At 40.2% G+C, this 15998-nt stretch overlaps 1 protein-coding gene across 3 annotated transcripts in view; it reads left to right on the top strand.

Annotated features, from left to right (window-relative positions):
• USP48 (ubiquitin specific peptidase 48) overlaps nt 1-15998 on the top strand; it is a 70604-nt gene that overhangs the window by 13488 nt on the left and 41118 nt on the right. For all 3 annotated transcript variants that reach the window (XM_065930001.1, XM_065930002.1, XM_065930000.1), the window contains exons 2-8: nt 6378-6498; nt 7640-7796; nt 11099-11226; nt 11573-11697; nt 12185-12293; nt 14696-14829; nt 15447-15529. In XM_065930001.1, the coding sequence (XP_065786073.1) occupies nt 6378-6498; nt 7640-7796; nt 11099-11226; nt 11573-11697; nt 12185-12293; nt 14696-14829; nt 15447-15529 (857 nt within the window). The remainder of the gene's footprint in view (nt 1-6377; nt 6499-7639; nt 7797-11098; nt 11227-11572; nt 11698-12184; nt 12294-14695; nt 14830-15446; nt 15530-15998) is intronic.

Genomic DNA, 15998 nt, shown 5'->3' with positions numbered 1-15998 from the left:
TGAACCGAGAACTGCCAGATGTACAAGCTGGATTTAGAAAAGGCAGAGGAACCAGAGCTTAGATTGCCAACATCTGCTGGATCATAGAAAAAGCAAGAAAAACGTTTATTTCTGCTTCATTGACTATGCTAAAGCCTTTGACTGTGTGGATCACAACAAACTGGGAAATTTTTAAATAGATGGAAATACCAGACCACCTTACCTGTCTCCTGAGAAATCTGTATGCAGGTCAAGAAGCAACACTTAGAATCAGACATGGAACAACGGACTGGTTCCAGATTGGGAAAGGAGTATGTCATGGTTGCATATTGTCACCCTGCTTGTTTAACTTATGTGCAGAATACGTTATGTGAAATGTGGGGCTGGATAAAGCACAAGCTGGAATCAAGGCTGCTGGGAGAAATATCAGTAACCTGCAGGTGACACCACCCTTATGGCAGAAAGTGAAGAAGTAAAGAGCCTCCTAATGAAAGTGAAAGAGGAGAGTGAAAAAGCTAGCTTAAAACTCAGCATTCAAAAAACCAAGATGATGGCATCTGGTCCCATCACTTCATGGCAAATAGGTGGGGAAAAAAGGGAAACAGTGACAGATTTTATTTTCTTGAATTCCAAAATCACTGCAGACGGTGACTGTAGCCTTTAAAGACACTTGGCCCTTGGAGAAAAAGCTATGACAAACCTAGACAGTATTAAAAAACAGAGCTATCACTTTGCTGACAAAGATCAGTCTAGTCAAAGCTATGGTTTTTCCAGTAGTCATGTATGCATGTGAGAGTTAGAGCGTAAAGAAGGCTGAGCACTGAAGAACTGATGCTTTCGAACTGTGGAGCTGGAGGAGACATCTTGAGAGTCCCTTGGACTGCATGGAGATCAATCCTGAAGGAAATCAACGCTGAATATTCATTGGAAGGGCTGATGCTGAAGCTGAAGCTCCAATACTTTGACCACCTGATGCAAAGAACTGACTCATTGGAAAAGACCCTGATGTTGGGAAAGACTGAAGGCAGGAGGAGAAGGGGACAGCAGAGGATGAGATGGTTGGGTGGCATCACTGACTCAATGTTCATGAGCTTGCGCAAACTCTAGGAGATGGTGAAGGACAGGGAAGCCTGACTTGCTGCTGTCCATGGGGTCACAAAGAGTTTGACATGACTTAGCGACAGAACGGTAAAGGGCAGGAAAACACTTGGGCTTAAGAGCTAAGGAGGGATTTGGGAACCTTTTTCACCTATTTCTCATGCAAATCAGCATGTTGATTTCCTTCTTAATGTTGGGACAACTAAGCTTCCAAAGTCCCATGCATCCCATAAGGCCTGCCACTGAAGAGGGATTGTTTTGTTTTTGTCCTCCTCTCAATTCTTCTTTTAAATATGTTGTAAGATTGTTTTTGGGTTCTGGATGGGAGCTGTGTCTCAGCAACTCTTGCTAGAACCAGAAGAATGAAGGAACAGTTAGCTCCAAATTAAAAAAAAAAAAGTGAGAAAGTAGGGGGAGCTGAAGAAACGAGGCACATAGAGTGATAGGCATGCACCACACAAAACAAAAACCTAGCCTTGAAGCCAACTAATGTGTAAGTAAATGAGATAGTAGAGTGGGAAAGAGCCACGGGAGACCCAGAGTGACTGCTCTTCATGCTTTGTTTTTGTGATTCTGTTTTCCCAGATGCCCCTGTAAGCAAAATGAAGGATTTCTGGGAAGAAGAATAACTGGGTATAGTTATAGAGTTGTAAGAATGTACTGTTTCAGGGAAGATGAGTGGTATTAGTCTACCTAGGTTAAATCAGAACTACTTGTGACCTTGAAAAATTTGATGTTTAAGCCAGCGTTAGCAAATCCAGATGCTTTCTAGGATCCTAGTAAGTTATAAAAATTTGAGTCAACCGGCCAGGGTGTTTACACATCAAACAGGTAAACATGTGTGCCTGTGTCGCACATGCGTCTCAGGCTCCTTAATCTGTCTCCTGTACTCCGATAAAAAGAAGAGCGAGCTATTTTCCTACTATAAGAAAATTGGTACAAACAGGATGATAGATGATACTTGATCCCCGTGCTGCTTCTGCGCACATGCTTAGTTGTGTCCAACTCTTGTGACCCCGTGAACAGCAGCCTCCCACGCTCCTCTGTCCATGGGATGTTTCAGGCAAGAATACTGGAGTGGGTTGCAATTTCCTCCTCCAGGTTATCTTCCCAACCCGGGGATCGAACTGGCGTCTGCCTGCGTGTCTTTTTGTCCTTTTGTAGATGAGGTTCTCAACGGCAAGTATACTGGGGTGGCTTGCCATTCCCTCCTCCAGTGGATCACGTTTTGTCAGAACTCTCTGCTGTTACCCGTCCATCTTGGGTGGTCCTACGTGACATGGCTCATAGCTTCATCGAGTTACACAAGCCCCCCTACACCACAACAAGGCCGTGATCCGAGAAGGGGGTGTGCTGACCATCAGACAGTTGCACTCATCTCCCATGCTAGTAAGATCTTGCTTAAAATGTTGCATGCTAGGTTTCAGCATTATGCAAACCAAGAACTTCCAGATGTCCAAGCTGGCTTTAGAAAAGGAAGAGGAACCAGAGGTCAAATTCCCAACATTCACTGGATCACAGAGAAAGCTAGGGAATTTCAGAAAAGCGTCTACCTCTGTTTCACTGACTACGCCAAAGCCTTTGACTATGTGGATCATAATAAACTGTGTAAAGCTCTTAGAAATGGAAATACCAGACCACTTACCCATCTCCTAGGAAATCTGTATACATGCAGGTCAAGAAGCAATAGTCAGAACCCTGTATGGAACAACTGGTTGGTTTAAGGTTGAAAAAGGAGTATGACAGGGCTGTCTGCTGTCACCCTGTTTAATCTGTACACTGAGCACATCATGAGAAATGCTGGGCTGGATGAATTACAAGCTGGAATCAAGGTAGGCGGGAGAAACATCAACAATCTCGGGTATGTGAATGATACCACTCTAATGGCAGGAAGTGAAGAGGAACTAAAGAACCTCTTGATGAGGGTGAAGGAAGAGTGTGAAAGAGTCAGCTTAAAACTAAACATTAAAAAAACTAAGATCATGGCATCTGGCCTTGTTACTTCATGGCAAATAGAGGGGGAAGTGTGTAAGTAGTGACAGATTTCTTCTTCTTGGGCTCTAAAATCACTGTGGATGGTGATTGCAGCCATGAACTCAGAAGATGTTGCTTCTTGGCAGGAAAGCTATGACAAACTTAGATAGTGTGTTGAAAAGCAGAGATATTACCCTGCCGACAAAGGTCTGTATACTCGAGGCTATGGTCTTCCCAGTGGTCATGTACGGTTGTGAGAGCTGTACCGTAAAGAAGGTAGATTGATACTTTTAAACTGTGGTGCTGGAGAAGACTCCCGAGAGTCCCTTGAAGAGCAAGGAGATCAAACCAGTCAATCTTGGGAAATCAACCTGAATACTCAGGTTGAAGGACTGATACTGAAGCTGAAACTCCAGTGTTTTGGTCATCCGATGGGAACAGCTGACTCATTGGAAAAGTCTCTGATGCTGGGGGAGATTGAGGGCAGAAGGAGAACAGGACATCAGAGGATGAGATGTCTGGATGGCATCACCGATGTAATGGACATGAACTTGGGCAAACTTCTAAAGATGATGAGGGACAGAGACCTGGTATGCTGCAGTCCATGGTGTCAGAAAGAGTCGGATGTGACTTGGTGACTGAATAGCAACAACTGCCTGCATTCCTGTAGTCTGAAGCTGATGGGGGTAAAAGGAGCTTGGGCACACTGGAGACTGACTGGGAGAGATTTTCTTCCACAGGGGCCTTCATCTAGCGGTCTGTACTTGGCATCTGCTGTGCTGCTCGTTTCAGTTCAGTCACTCAGTTGTGTCTGACTTTTTGCTGCCCCATGGACTGCAGCATGCCAGGCTTCCTTGTCCATCACCAACTCCCGGAGCTTCCTCAAATTCATGTCCATTACCATTACCATTAGTTGGTGATGTCATCCAACCATCTCATCCTCTGTCGTCCCCTTCTCCTCCTGCCCTCAATCTTTCCCAGCATCAGGGTCTTTTCAAATGAGTCAGCTCTTCACATCAGGTGGCCAAAGTGTTGCAGTTTCAGCTTCAACATCAGTCCTTCCAATGAACACCCAGGACTGATCTCCTTTAGGATGTACTGGTTGGATATCCTTGCAGTCCAAGGGACTCTCAAGAGTCTTCTCCAACACCACAGTTCAAAAGCATCAATTCTTTGGCACTCAGTTTTCTTCATAATCCAACTCTCACATCCATACATGACTACTGGAAAAACCATAGCCTTGACCAGACAGATCTTTGTTGGCAAAGTAATGTCTCTGCTTTTTAATATGCTGTCTAGGTTGGTCATAGGTTTTCTTCCAAGGAGCAAGCGTCTTTTAATTTCATGGTTGCAGTCACCATCTGCAATGAGATGCAGTGAATTCCTGTATTATAGAGCAGATTGTAATCCAGTCATTTTATTGCTCAAGTTGTTCCAGATTTGGGCACTGGGAGCGCCATCCAAGCTCTTCCTTTTAGCACATCCTCCTCACTCTTTGAGGGCTTCCCTGGTGGCTCAGATGGTAAAGCGTCTGCCTGCAATTTGGGAGATCTGGGTTCGATCCCTGGGTTGAGAAGATCCTCTGGAGAAGGAAATGGCAACCCACTCCAGTACTCTGGCCTGGAAAATTCCTTGGATGGAGGAGCCTGGTAGGCTACAGCCCAGGGGTTGCGAGGAGTCGATGGAACGACTTCACTTTTCCTTTCACTTTCCTCACTCTTTGAGTACATCTTTACTTAGGGGGCACCGTAATATGTCCATGTACATCTTGTACTTTCCCTGCCCAGCCTTCAAATTGACCATTTCTCCCAGGAGCCCTGGGTTCTTCCACTGGGGAGCATTTAGAAGTTAAGATCTGGTTGCTGGCTGTGTTCATGTTATTGCTTTTAGGTCCTCGGCTGACAAAAAGGCTGTCTAGTTTAGGCTGCCCAATTAAATCCAAATTTCTGATAAACAACAAATGCTTTTAAAAATATAAATATATAATTTATCTGAATTCAAATAACTACTGTCTTGTATTTCATCTTGCAACACTAATCTACCTGTTCATAAGTATTAGGACTCATATGGGTTTAGATTTAAACCTATTATTCCTAATAAACGCTGTAGGGTTCATTTTATTCCTGTCATTTGTAACTTTCCTCTCCGAAACTTGATTCCCTTCATCCTCAGTGCAATAAATTGCAGAGTGCATAGGATGTTTCAGATTTGTTATGCTGTGTATCTCTGAAAAGGGTTGTCCGTTGTCGCCTCCCTTCCTCTTCATCCTGATCCTGCTAAGCGAACTTGCTGACGGCTTGAGTTCAGGTTACTTGGGTTAGCGCCCCCTCTTCTTCCTTTCACCGTATGTTACTCAACTGAAGTACGTTACTCTTTGTGCTGATCTTAGAGTTCCGTCCACCCTTACTGATTTGTGTATGACATTCACATGGCCCCCAAAATTCAGCAATGTATGGAACGGTATGTTCAGGAAAGGATCACACACCTTTTTTTTTTCTTTTTTTTAAATCTTAATTCCACTCATGCTTTTTAGGTAACCGCTTTCACTAGTATCTGATTTATCCTTTTTGTGTTTTTTTTTAATACTATTATTTTTTAAATTGAGGTGTAGTTGATGTAAAATGTTGTGTTGATTATTGCTGTACAGCAGAGTGATTCAGTCATGCATATATGTACACTTGTGTTTTCGTCTGTGTTCCAGTGAGCAGACCCATGCATGGTTTATTTCTCCGTCTTTCTCACAGTGAAGAGCAGCACGCTGTGTAGGTAGCTCTTTTGCGGCTCGCTCTTCACTCACCACCACGTCCTAGAAACGCCTCTGTGTCGTTTCATCGAGGTCGCCGTGTGTGTGCTGTCACGGTCGTGTGGCGCTCCACCCTGTGGATGCACCGTGTTGCCTGTGTTTGGTCATTTGTTTCCAGCATTTTGCGATTAAAAACAATGTTGTGACGAATAACCTAGTGCTTGTGTTTCTGCACTGTTGGAGATGCATCTTCACGGTGAGTTCTTAGAAATGAAATGGATAGGACAGTGAGTAGCTGTGTATGTAGCACATTTGTTAGCAATTGTGAAATTCCCTTCTGTAAGAGTCCTACCAGTTTGCAGTCTCATCAGCAGTAAATGGATTCTCTTTCCCCAGAGCCTCACAAACCAGATGTGATACTGTGCTTTTTCCGTTTTGCTAATCTAATAGATGAGAAATAGAATTTTTAAAAAATAGTATCATTATAGGTTTTTTTTCCATTTTTAAATTATATAGTTGTAATTTGCATGTTTCATATCATGAAACTGTAGTATTTTTAATTATACAATTTTTTTTTTCATAGACGAAACTGCAAAGGAAATCCAAATTGCTTGGTTGGGATTGGTGAACACATTTGGTTAGGAGAAATAGATGAAAATAGTTTTCATAACATTGATGACCCCAACTGTGAGAGGAGAAAAAAGGTAAGCCGTCATTTTCTAAGAGATTTCCATATGGTATTCCTCTGTGCTTTGTTCTATGCCTGTGTTCAGAAACTGTTACTGATGTCAGGTAACTATGCAGCTTTGAGATCAGTAGTGGAATTTCAGACTCTGAATCACTTGAACTGGAACAGTTCTTAATGATGTGCTTTAAAAAAGGTAGCTATGTAACACAGTAAACTTTTAAGAAGAGTTTTAGTTTGGTGCTGATTCTGTTTGCTTTAATGTAGCATGTTTTACTTAGAGCTCTTTTTAGTCTCTTTAAAGGAGGGGGTAAGTCCAGAGAACAAGCTCCCATAAAGATATGATTTGGCCTTATTTGGCTTATATTTTTACATGTTATACAATGGATAGTTTTACTTTTTTTTTTTTTTTGTAATATACATTAATATTAATCATAAAGCCTGGCATTTACAATATAGTCACCTGTATAGGTATTTTCTCTCTTAAAAAGAATGATTCTTTGTAAGTTTTGGAATTCTCAGCCTTATCTTTGAAAAAAGTTGTAACTACCTTCTAAAGGCTTCCCAGGTGGGTCAGTGGTAAAGAATCCACCTGCAATGCCAAAGACATGGTTTGATCATGGATTGGGAAGATTCCGTGGAGAAAAAAGTGGCAATTCACTCCAGTATTCTTCCCGGGAAAAATCCCTTGGACAGAGGAGCCTGGCAGGCTACAATCCACGGGGTCACAAAAGAGTCAGATACAACTCAGTGGCTAAACCAAACTTCCTCTTACCCCACCGTCCCCATTCTCTCAGATCTGTAGGATAGAAAATAATTTATCTGAAAGTTTCACTTTGTCCTTCTTTTGAATGCTGACCTCTTAGGAGAAACCTGTGTGACACATCTTCGCACTGATGTTTCCTAGAGCTCACTGTTCTCCGAGTTACAGGTTTAAGTGGCTGGAGGAGACTGGTGATGAGCTGTGGTCTGTCCTGAATCTGTTCCCACTCCTGTAGTCATGGGGCTTCCAAGACAACTATCCCTTAACCTTTCCCGAGAGGGGCTTGTGGGATTGAGACAGTTTAACACATTTTAGATTAAATTTTAAAAGCATTTGGCAGCTTTTTTTATTTTAGGAGAAAGTTCATTTTATAACTGTAAATTTTTCCTGTCTGTAGAACTCGTTTGTGGGCCTCACTAACCTTGGAGCCACTTGTTACGTCAACACTTTTCTCCAAGTGTGGTTTCTTAACCTGGAGCTTCGACAGGCGCTCTACTTATGTCCAAGCACCTGTAGTGACTATATGATGGGAGATAGCATCCAAGAAGAAAAAGGTGAGTGGGGATGGGTGTGGGGAGGGCTCACTCCTGAGCTTATTGCCAGCTAGACCGCTTTGAGCCAACCATAGAGAGGAAACCTGAGCTACAGTTTTTTGCTGTAATACACTGTGATTGCAGTCCATTAAATTCTAGTGCTTGATAGAAATCAGTCAATTAAACAGACATGGTTACTCTTCTGCCTGGCTTGAGAGGCTTAATAAATACTTTAGTGTAACCACAGCCTTTTGTTTGGATTCCCAAATATGCTGACTTACAAAATACCCTCTAAAATTAAGATTAAATTAACCAATCTTGGCAAAGCAAGCCACTAATAATGTGAGTACACTCGTTGCAAATTTAGAAACCAGTTTCAAACTGTTGCTAGTGGAATTACTTTGTTTTTTTCCTGCATAATATGTGGGTTGTTATTCCTAATTAATATGTCTATTTAGAGGTTTTTCTCTGAGATGATACAGTGTAAGAGCTCCAAGTTGGGAACTTTTTTGACTCTGTAAATCCAGTGCTGTCATTTATGTGATCTGATTTGGGCTCGTGGCCCTTGCCTTTGACTCTGAAAGAGAAAAAATAGGATTCCTAAGCCCCACATCTTCTTTCTTGCTGCTCTTTAGACAACGGTACTAGTTTTGGTCCTTGTTAATAGTAATCTTTGCTTCAAAACAGTGCTTAAAAATTCTTAAGTTTGTTTCCCTAAAGCTATAGTTCTGAATATGTAAATCTAGATTAATGGTACAGAAGATAAAGAATGAGTGTATGTAAAGGATGAGTAATGGAAAATGGATCCTTTTTAATTTTTAACATTGTTTTTGCTGAAATATAAATTTACCAATGAGAAATTTATATTGGTGAATACAAATTTGCCAATAACAATTGGACACTAAATTTCTATTTTGTAAAATAATGTACCACAGACTCCTTTGGGAATTGTGGTTTTAATAGGTGTCTTCAAAAGATGTGATTTTTTTTTTTTAATTTCTAAGCACTTGTTATTGTTTAGTGCTTCAGTCGTGTTCGACTCTTTACCAACCCATGGACTGCAGCGCGCCAGGCTTCCCTGTCCTTCACCATCTCCCGGAGTTTGCTCAAACCCATGTCCACTGAGTCAGTGATATGCCATCCAGCCATCTTGTCCTCTGTCTTCCCCTTGTCCTCCTGCCTTCAGTCTTTCCCAGCATTAGGGTTTTTTCCAGTGAGTTGGCTCTCCGCATCAGATGGCCACAGTGTTGGTTGGATCTTCAGCATCAGTCCTTCCAATAAATATTCAGAGTTGATTTCCTTTAGGACTGTCTGTTTTGTTTTTTCTTTTAAGTTTCTAAACACTTAGATTTTAATATTCCATCAAAGTCCTTAACCTTGTTCTCTGATAAGAGTGTGCATTTCCGGGTACTGTTAACAGACTCAGTGCAATGTAGTGAGAAGGCTTTGGGTTGGAAATGATGGGACCTGAATTCTAGTCCCAGCCCCACTCTTGCCTTATTTTACAGATAGGAAAACCAGCACTGGATAAGTATTTAAGATCTCAGGTAGAATATAACCTGTAAAATAAGACATTTGAAGTTGATATAGACTTACTTGAGTAGCTTTTAATATCCTGTAAAGTCTCTGCACCCCCAGGAAGTAAGATTTTTATCTTTATTTTACAAATGAAATGTTGGCTTCCTTTTCGCAATGGATGAGTCACAGTCGTAGTAAAAGACCCTTCAGACCAATCAGGAGACAGAAACTACACAAAGACTTGAACAAAGAATTATTAACAGGAAGTTAGAGTACTAGGGGAATTGGTTAGCAAGAATTCAAGGTGACTTGAAAAACAGAGACATAGCAGATAGGGGAGCAGCCACCAACCCTCAGGCTGAAAAAGAACACACAAAGAGGAGCCGTTGAGCCTGCTGACCAGGTTTGCGGTCCAGACCTCATGGAGAAAGCACTGCCCAAGCTCACTTTTGTTGTTCAGTCGCTAAGGCTATTTGACTCTGCAACCTCACGGACTGCAGCACACCAGGCTTCCTTGTCCTTCACTATTTTCCAGAGTTTGTTCAAACTCATGTCCATTGAGTTGATGATGCCATCCAGCCATCTCGTCCTCTGTCGTCCCCTTCTCCTCCTGCCCTCAATCTTTCCCAGGATCAGAGTCTTTTCCAATGAGTCGGCTCTTGCGTCACTGGATGGCCAAAAAGAAACAGATACCCCTATGGGTTTCCTTGCTGGACATGGTCCTCAGGGAGTTACTGGGCCTTGGCATCACCTGCACAGAGTGTCCAGGCCTTTCACAGGGCAGTCATTCAAGAGGAAGTGCCGCACCAGAGGCATCCCGCTGAAACTGCAAAAGTAGCTGCTGCTCAGTGAGTTAGCGGGGAGTCTGCTGGCCACTGCCTGCTGAGAGCGGACAGAGCCTGGGAAGGCTCACAGCGGAGCCCTCCAGCGCCCTCTACTGACAAGAGTCAACCTTGCACTAGCTGGTGAGGAGCAGAGCTCCTCTTCCTTGGTACAGAGCAGAAAAAGAAGGGCAGATTTGGAGCTGAAAGGCAATTAATGGATAACAGCAGCACAGAAAGGAAAACTCAGACCTTTTAGGGCTCTTGATCCATGCTTCCTATTTGCATATCTTCCCCCAACCATGACTTCCCTGGTGGTTCACATGGTAAAAGTGTCTGCCTACAATGTGGGAGACCCGGGTTTGATCTCTGGGTCGAGAAGATCCCCTGGAAAAGGAAATGGCAACCCACTCCAGTACTGTTGCCTAGAAAATCCCATGGACAGAGGAGCCTGGTAGGCTATAATCCATGGGGTCACAAAGAGTCAGACACGACTGAGCGACTTCACTTTCTTTCCCGAACTCATTAAAACGTGAAACTAAACTTTAGGGTTCTTACCAGTAAATTGTTCTGTTGTTCATTCAGGTTCGAATAAATGTGCTTGAAGATTGCTGTCATTTGCTCTGTGGCAAGTTCCCATTAATGGGGATTATATTAAAATATTTAGCAAATAGTAAATATGGTATATGGCTTTTTATTGGATTGGATGTTTTGGTGGGATTTGATACTCTAGAAACTGTAGTCATGATTATTATTGTTGTTGTGATGTGGGTAGGCCTTGCTTTTAGGGGATGTATATGGACAGCCAAGGTTGCAGGCATTACTTCCAAAAGATATGATTACTAATTTGTTTGAAAGTTTTAAAAATGTAATAAAGCACTAATTTAGTTTGGACATAAAGTTTTTTAATTATGTCCTCATGTAACGAGGTGTACATGTTTTTTTAAGGTAGCAGTTTTTCAAAAACAAACATTTCTTTAATAGATTATGAGCCTCAAACGATTTGTGAGCATCTCCAGTACTTATTTGCCTTGTTACAAAACAGTAATAGGCGATACATCGATCCCTCGGGGTTTGTGAAAGCCTTGGGCTTGGACACAGGGCAACAGCAGGTAAGAACCTTTCTTTTAATTATTTATCTTTTAATATAAAAAGCATTTCTTACAATCATTATAGAAAGAAATGAAGGAATTTTTTTAAAATTAATTTTCCTCTATTTTGAATTAGAGCATTTATTTACTGCTTAGCATATTACACATTTTCCTTGATTCCATTTCTGAAAATTCCTATACGGGCACAAAATGGATTCAACATTGCTGCAGTCCTTTTTCAGAAATTTTAAGTTCTAAGTACAGACAGCTTCTGGGTTATTTTACTTACTACTGTTTGTAACAAATTGAAAAGCAAGATATGTGGTTTTGTTTTTTTTTTTTTAATTAACTCAAACCTGTATTGTAGGATGCCCAAGAATTTTCAAAGCTCTTTATGTCTCTTTTGGAAGATACTTTGTCTAAACAAAAGAATCCCGATGTGAGGAACATTGTCCAACAGCAGTTCTGTGGGGAATATGCTTATGTAACTGTGTAAGTGTGTTTCCACTTTTTCATGATACATTTTATTCTGAAGCGGTTGCTTATGTGTTTTCTAATTTTGAGTTCAGGTCCATGTTATGGCTTTAGTGGCTTATCATGGGACCTGAGGTATTTATAGTAATATGTTTCTATGGGAACATGTAAACAACTGACTTGATAATTGCAATTGAACCTATCCAGGTGTTGGAAACTGTCTGGTTGAGCTCTTGCTGTTTATTTTACGGCTGTGGTGTGAGCCACCGAGAGCAAAATTGGAGCCTACTCAATACCAAAAGTAAAATAATTCTTAAACATTTTCCTAATCATAAAATGCATGACCTTATCAATCACTTTGTTTTATTTTTTGAGTGTACATAGTGTAGAAAATCAGTGAAAGAATTAAGGTAATGTTTCTTTCTGTATCTTCAGGTTGTAGTACAGTAAAACCTTACTGCTTTTCCCACTCTGATCTTAATGTTCTCACTCTGTTTTATTATAGCTGCAACCAGTGTGGCAGAGAATCTAAGCTTTTGTCAAAATTTTATGAACTGGAGTTAAATATCCAAGGCCACAAACAGTTAACAGATTGTATCTCGGAATTTTTGAAGGTATTCAGATTTTGGCATATATGTCATTTCTGCTCCTTAACAGTTAAATACTGTTCTGAATGTCTTTTTGATTTAATGGATAAATTCATTATTTTAACTTTTTCTCCATACGGACTGTTTATGTAATGATTTAGAAGAAACTTTGTAAATTAAAAAGTACAGAAGCACCTTAACATAATTTTTGGCTATTTCAGGTTATTTTATATGTAGAATTATGTATGTATAAAAGCTTGTGTGATTGGGGTATGGTAGAATAAGAAAGTTGTAAGCTATGTTAACATAAGATTAATTTACTTTTTCACTTAATGAGAAATAGAAAGTGTTTTTCTTTTTTTTTTTTTTAAAACATTTATTTATTTGGCTCTGCCAGGTCTTAACTGTGGCATGTGGGAACTAGTTCCTTGACCAGGGATCGAACCCAGGACTCCTGAATTGAGAGCATGGAGTCTTTGCCACTGGGCCACCAGGGAAATCCCAGAAAGTGTTGAATGTAATTTTTTGCATCAAAATATAACCACTCTTTAGCCCCTCCACCCCATATTTCTCTCTCTGTATGTTTAGATTTATGTAGAGACAAGAGAAATGATTCTCTTTTGTTCAGAGTGGAAAAGTTTGCTAATCAGAAGCCTTTGTAATCATGTAGGAACAGACACATGGAATAGTAGATAAGCTTATTATATAGCTTCCTTTCTTAAAATATTTTTGTACTTTTCCTACTTTTTTTTGGCACAACCATCAGCATGCTTGAAGTACTCATTTATTGGATTCATTCAGCTAAATACTGAGTGTTTACAGTGCTGAGGCAGTGTTTCAGCTGTTTGGAATAACCATAGTGAATGAGGCAGACAAATATTTTTGCCTTTAAGAAAGCTTATAATGTAGTGTGGTATGGGGAGCAACAAGGAACAATAAAATAAATAGAAGAGAAATATCTAATATATCAACTGTAATAAGTGCAATGAAGAAAACTAAAGCAGGGCATGGAAAATGTGGAAGGGTGATAAAAAGTAGAGTAGTGAGTTGTCCAAGAATTCGGGGGAAGATGAAATAACAGGTTCAGAGCGTCACTACAAATCTTTGTTGTGACGAGACAAAGAACCGAGGAGCATACACTCGCCTGACAAGAGCATAAGACAAGAATGTGTCTGCAGGTTTGAGGAGCAGCAAGGAGATCAGTGTGGTTGAAATAAATAGACAAGGGGAAAATAATAGAGGATGTCATAGTAGAGATAACTAAGGACCATATCAGAGAGAGAACCTGGCAGACCTTTGTCAGAAGTTTGAGTGAAATACAATGCCCTCAAGGGCTATAAGCAGTGTAATCTGTTTGAACAGGAAAGCTTTGAGTACTGTCTTGAGAAAAGGCTAACAGTGAGGCAAGGGCAGATGGAAGGAGTTGATGGTGACTTGGACCAAGGGTTAACTGAAGAAATGATAAGAAGGGTTTGGATTTTTCAAAGTAGAGCTGAAGAAATTTGCAGACTGGATATGGAGGGAAAGAGGAGTCAAGGATTACTAAGGTTTTGTCTTCAACAACTAGAAGAATGGAGTTGGCATGACTGAGATGTGAAGGAGTATGGGAGGAGCAAATTTGGGAGAGGAAATAGGAGTCTGCGCTGGGGCATGTTCGATTTGATAGGGTTCAGGGTCAAAACGTCAGGGCGTAGTAAAATCACCAGGGGCATGAGAGAGATGAAGACCAAGACTGAACCCTGGGACATTCAAGCATTAAGAGATGGGGACAGGAGCGCAGCTAGTCAGAAACACTGGGGGATGTGAGTGAAGAAAACAGGTGGTGTCACCCTGGAGCAAACGAATAAAGTGGTAGTACTAGTGTTGTATTACTGTACTGAAGTGTAATCGGTAACAAAAAGCTAATATAGAAACATGAAACGTTTAAAAAGAAACCACCATTCGCTCTAACATTGAGTTTTTCTGCACTCTTAGTTTTGTGTCATGAATGCGGTTTAGTAATTTTAACTGTGTGTGCATATGAAATTTGTATACACAATTTCATATTTGGTGCCTGTAGGTATTTTCCACCCATTTTCACTGTTTTAAAATTAATTTTGGTGCATTAAAGTACATATGAGTTCTTTTTTAAACCTGTTTCCTTCAATTCCCAGAGATGGGATTATCAGGAAAAAAAGACCTAAAACCCAAGCATTTTTGAAATCATACATTTCAGAAAGAAACATCAGTTTCATAGTATACAAGTTAATAATGTCACTGCTAATCTAACTTAATCTTATGTGTCCTTCATTGTTTATAATAACTTGATCCTAACAGCTTGAGTAAAAACTGTTAGCTAAAGTGAAATTATAATTTGCATCAGAGTTTTGATCATTAAAAAAATCTTTTTTTTTTTTTTTTAAAAACTAATGTGCCTTATTCCTATTCAGGAAGAAAAATTAGAAGGAGACAATCGATACTTCTGTGAAAACTGTCAAAGCAAACAGAACGCAACAAGGAAGATCCGGCTCCTTAGTCTTCCTTGCACTCTGAACTTGCAGCTGATGCGTTTTGTCTTTGACAGGTAAACATGTGCGAGGCGCAGTGTTTGGCTGGTCACTGGGGACCAATGTGTACAGATTTTACCATAGACAGATATAGTAAAATGCTTTTAATTTGAAACTTTAGATTTTGGGGTGAAAGTTATAGATGGAGCCTGTCATAATTAAGAACTAGAGAAGGAGAGAATCCTTATTTTTCTGTAAAATTATTTAAAACTGCAAAGGAAAAGCAGACATTTAGGTATCAATTACCTTAATATTTTATATTATTTTATAAGAAGTTGAGTAAATTTTCTACTCAACAGCAGTGCAACCCCCATTCTATAGAAATAGATCTTCTATAATTAAAATCAGGCAGTTTTTTTTAACATATGCATTTCTTGTGTATAGCTGGAATATGTGTGTTTTATTTCATTTCAAAATGTCTGGAAATGTGCTGTTTGGAATTAGCGCTTTAAATTCATACTTTTTAGCTTGTTGATTGTTTATTGTCCAATTCAATGACATATTTTGAGCAAGATTACAAAAAGAAATCTACCTAGCTACTCCCCAGTTTATTTTATTTAAAGAAGCCAATAGAATTTACACATTGTTTTATGGTTGTTTTAAATATAATTATAATTACCTTTCTTCTTGTTAGGCAAACTGGACATAAGAAAAAGCTGAATACCTACATTGGCTTCTCAGAAATTTTGGATATGGAGCCGTATGTGGAACACAAAGGTAATATTTTTACCAAGCAGTGATAATTATAATGCTCAGACACTGTAACTTGTGATCCACTTGTGTTGAGTACAGAATAGGAGTTTACCACTAAATTTTATTTGCCAGTCTCTGAGAACAGAGGCGTCTTAGGTGAGCTGAGAGGTTATTTTTATTTTCTATGAGTGAGTACATACTAACAAAGATTGATGGTTCATCAATATCTATATAATTAAGGATATAAAAGAATAAACTACTTTGCTATTCCTGAACTCACTCTTGTTGCTTTAGCCTCACTTACAGTTCATTTCAGTTCAGTTCACTCAGTCATGTCTGACTCTTTGTAACCCCATGGACTGCAGCACGCCAGGCCTCCTTGTCCGTCACCAACTCCTGGAGTTTACTCAAACTCATGTCCATTGAGTCGGTAATGCCATCCAGCCATCTCATCCTCTGTCGTCCCATTCTTCTCCCGCCCTCAATCTTTCCC

The sequence above is a fragment of the Muntiacus reevesi genome, chromosome 3, assembly GCF_963930625.1.
Source record: "Muntiacus reevesi chromosome 3, mMunRee1.1, whole genome shotgun sequence".
NCBI classification, from domain to species: Eukaryota; Metazoa; Chordata; class Mammalia; order Artiodactyla; family Cervidae; genus Muntiacus; species Muntiacus reevesi.
This window is presented reverse-complemented; position numbering and strand designations above follow the sequence as displayed.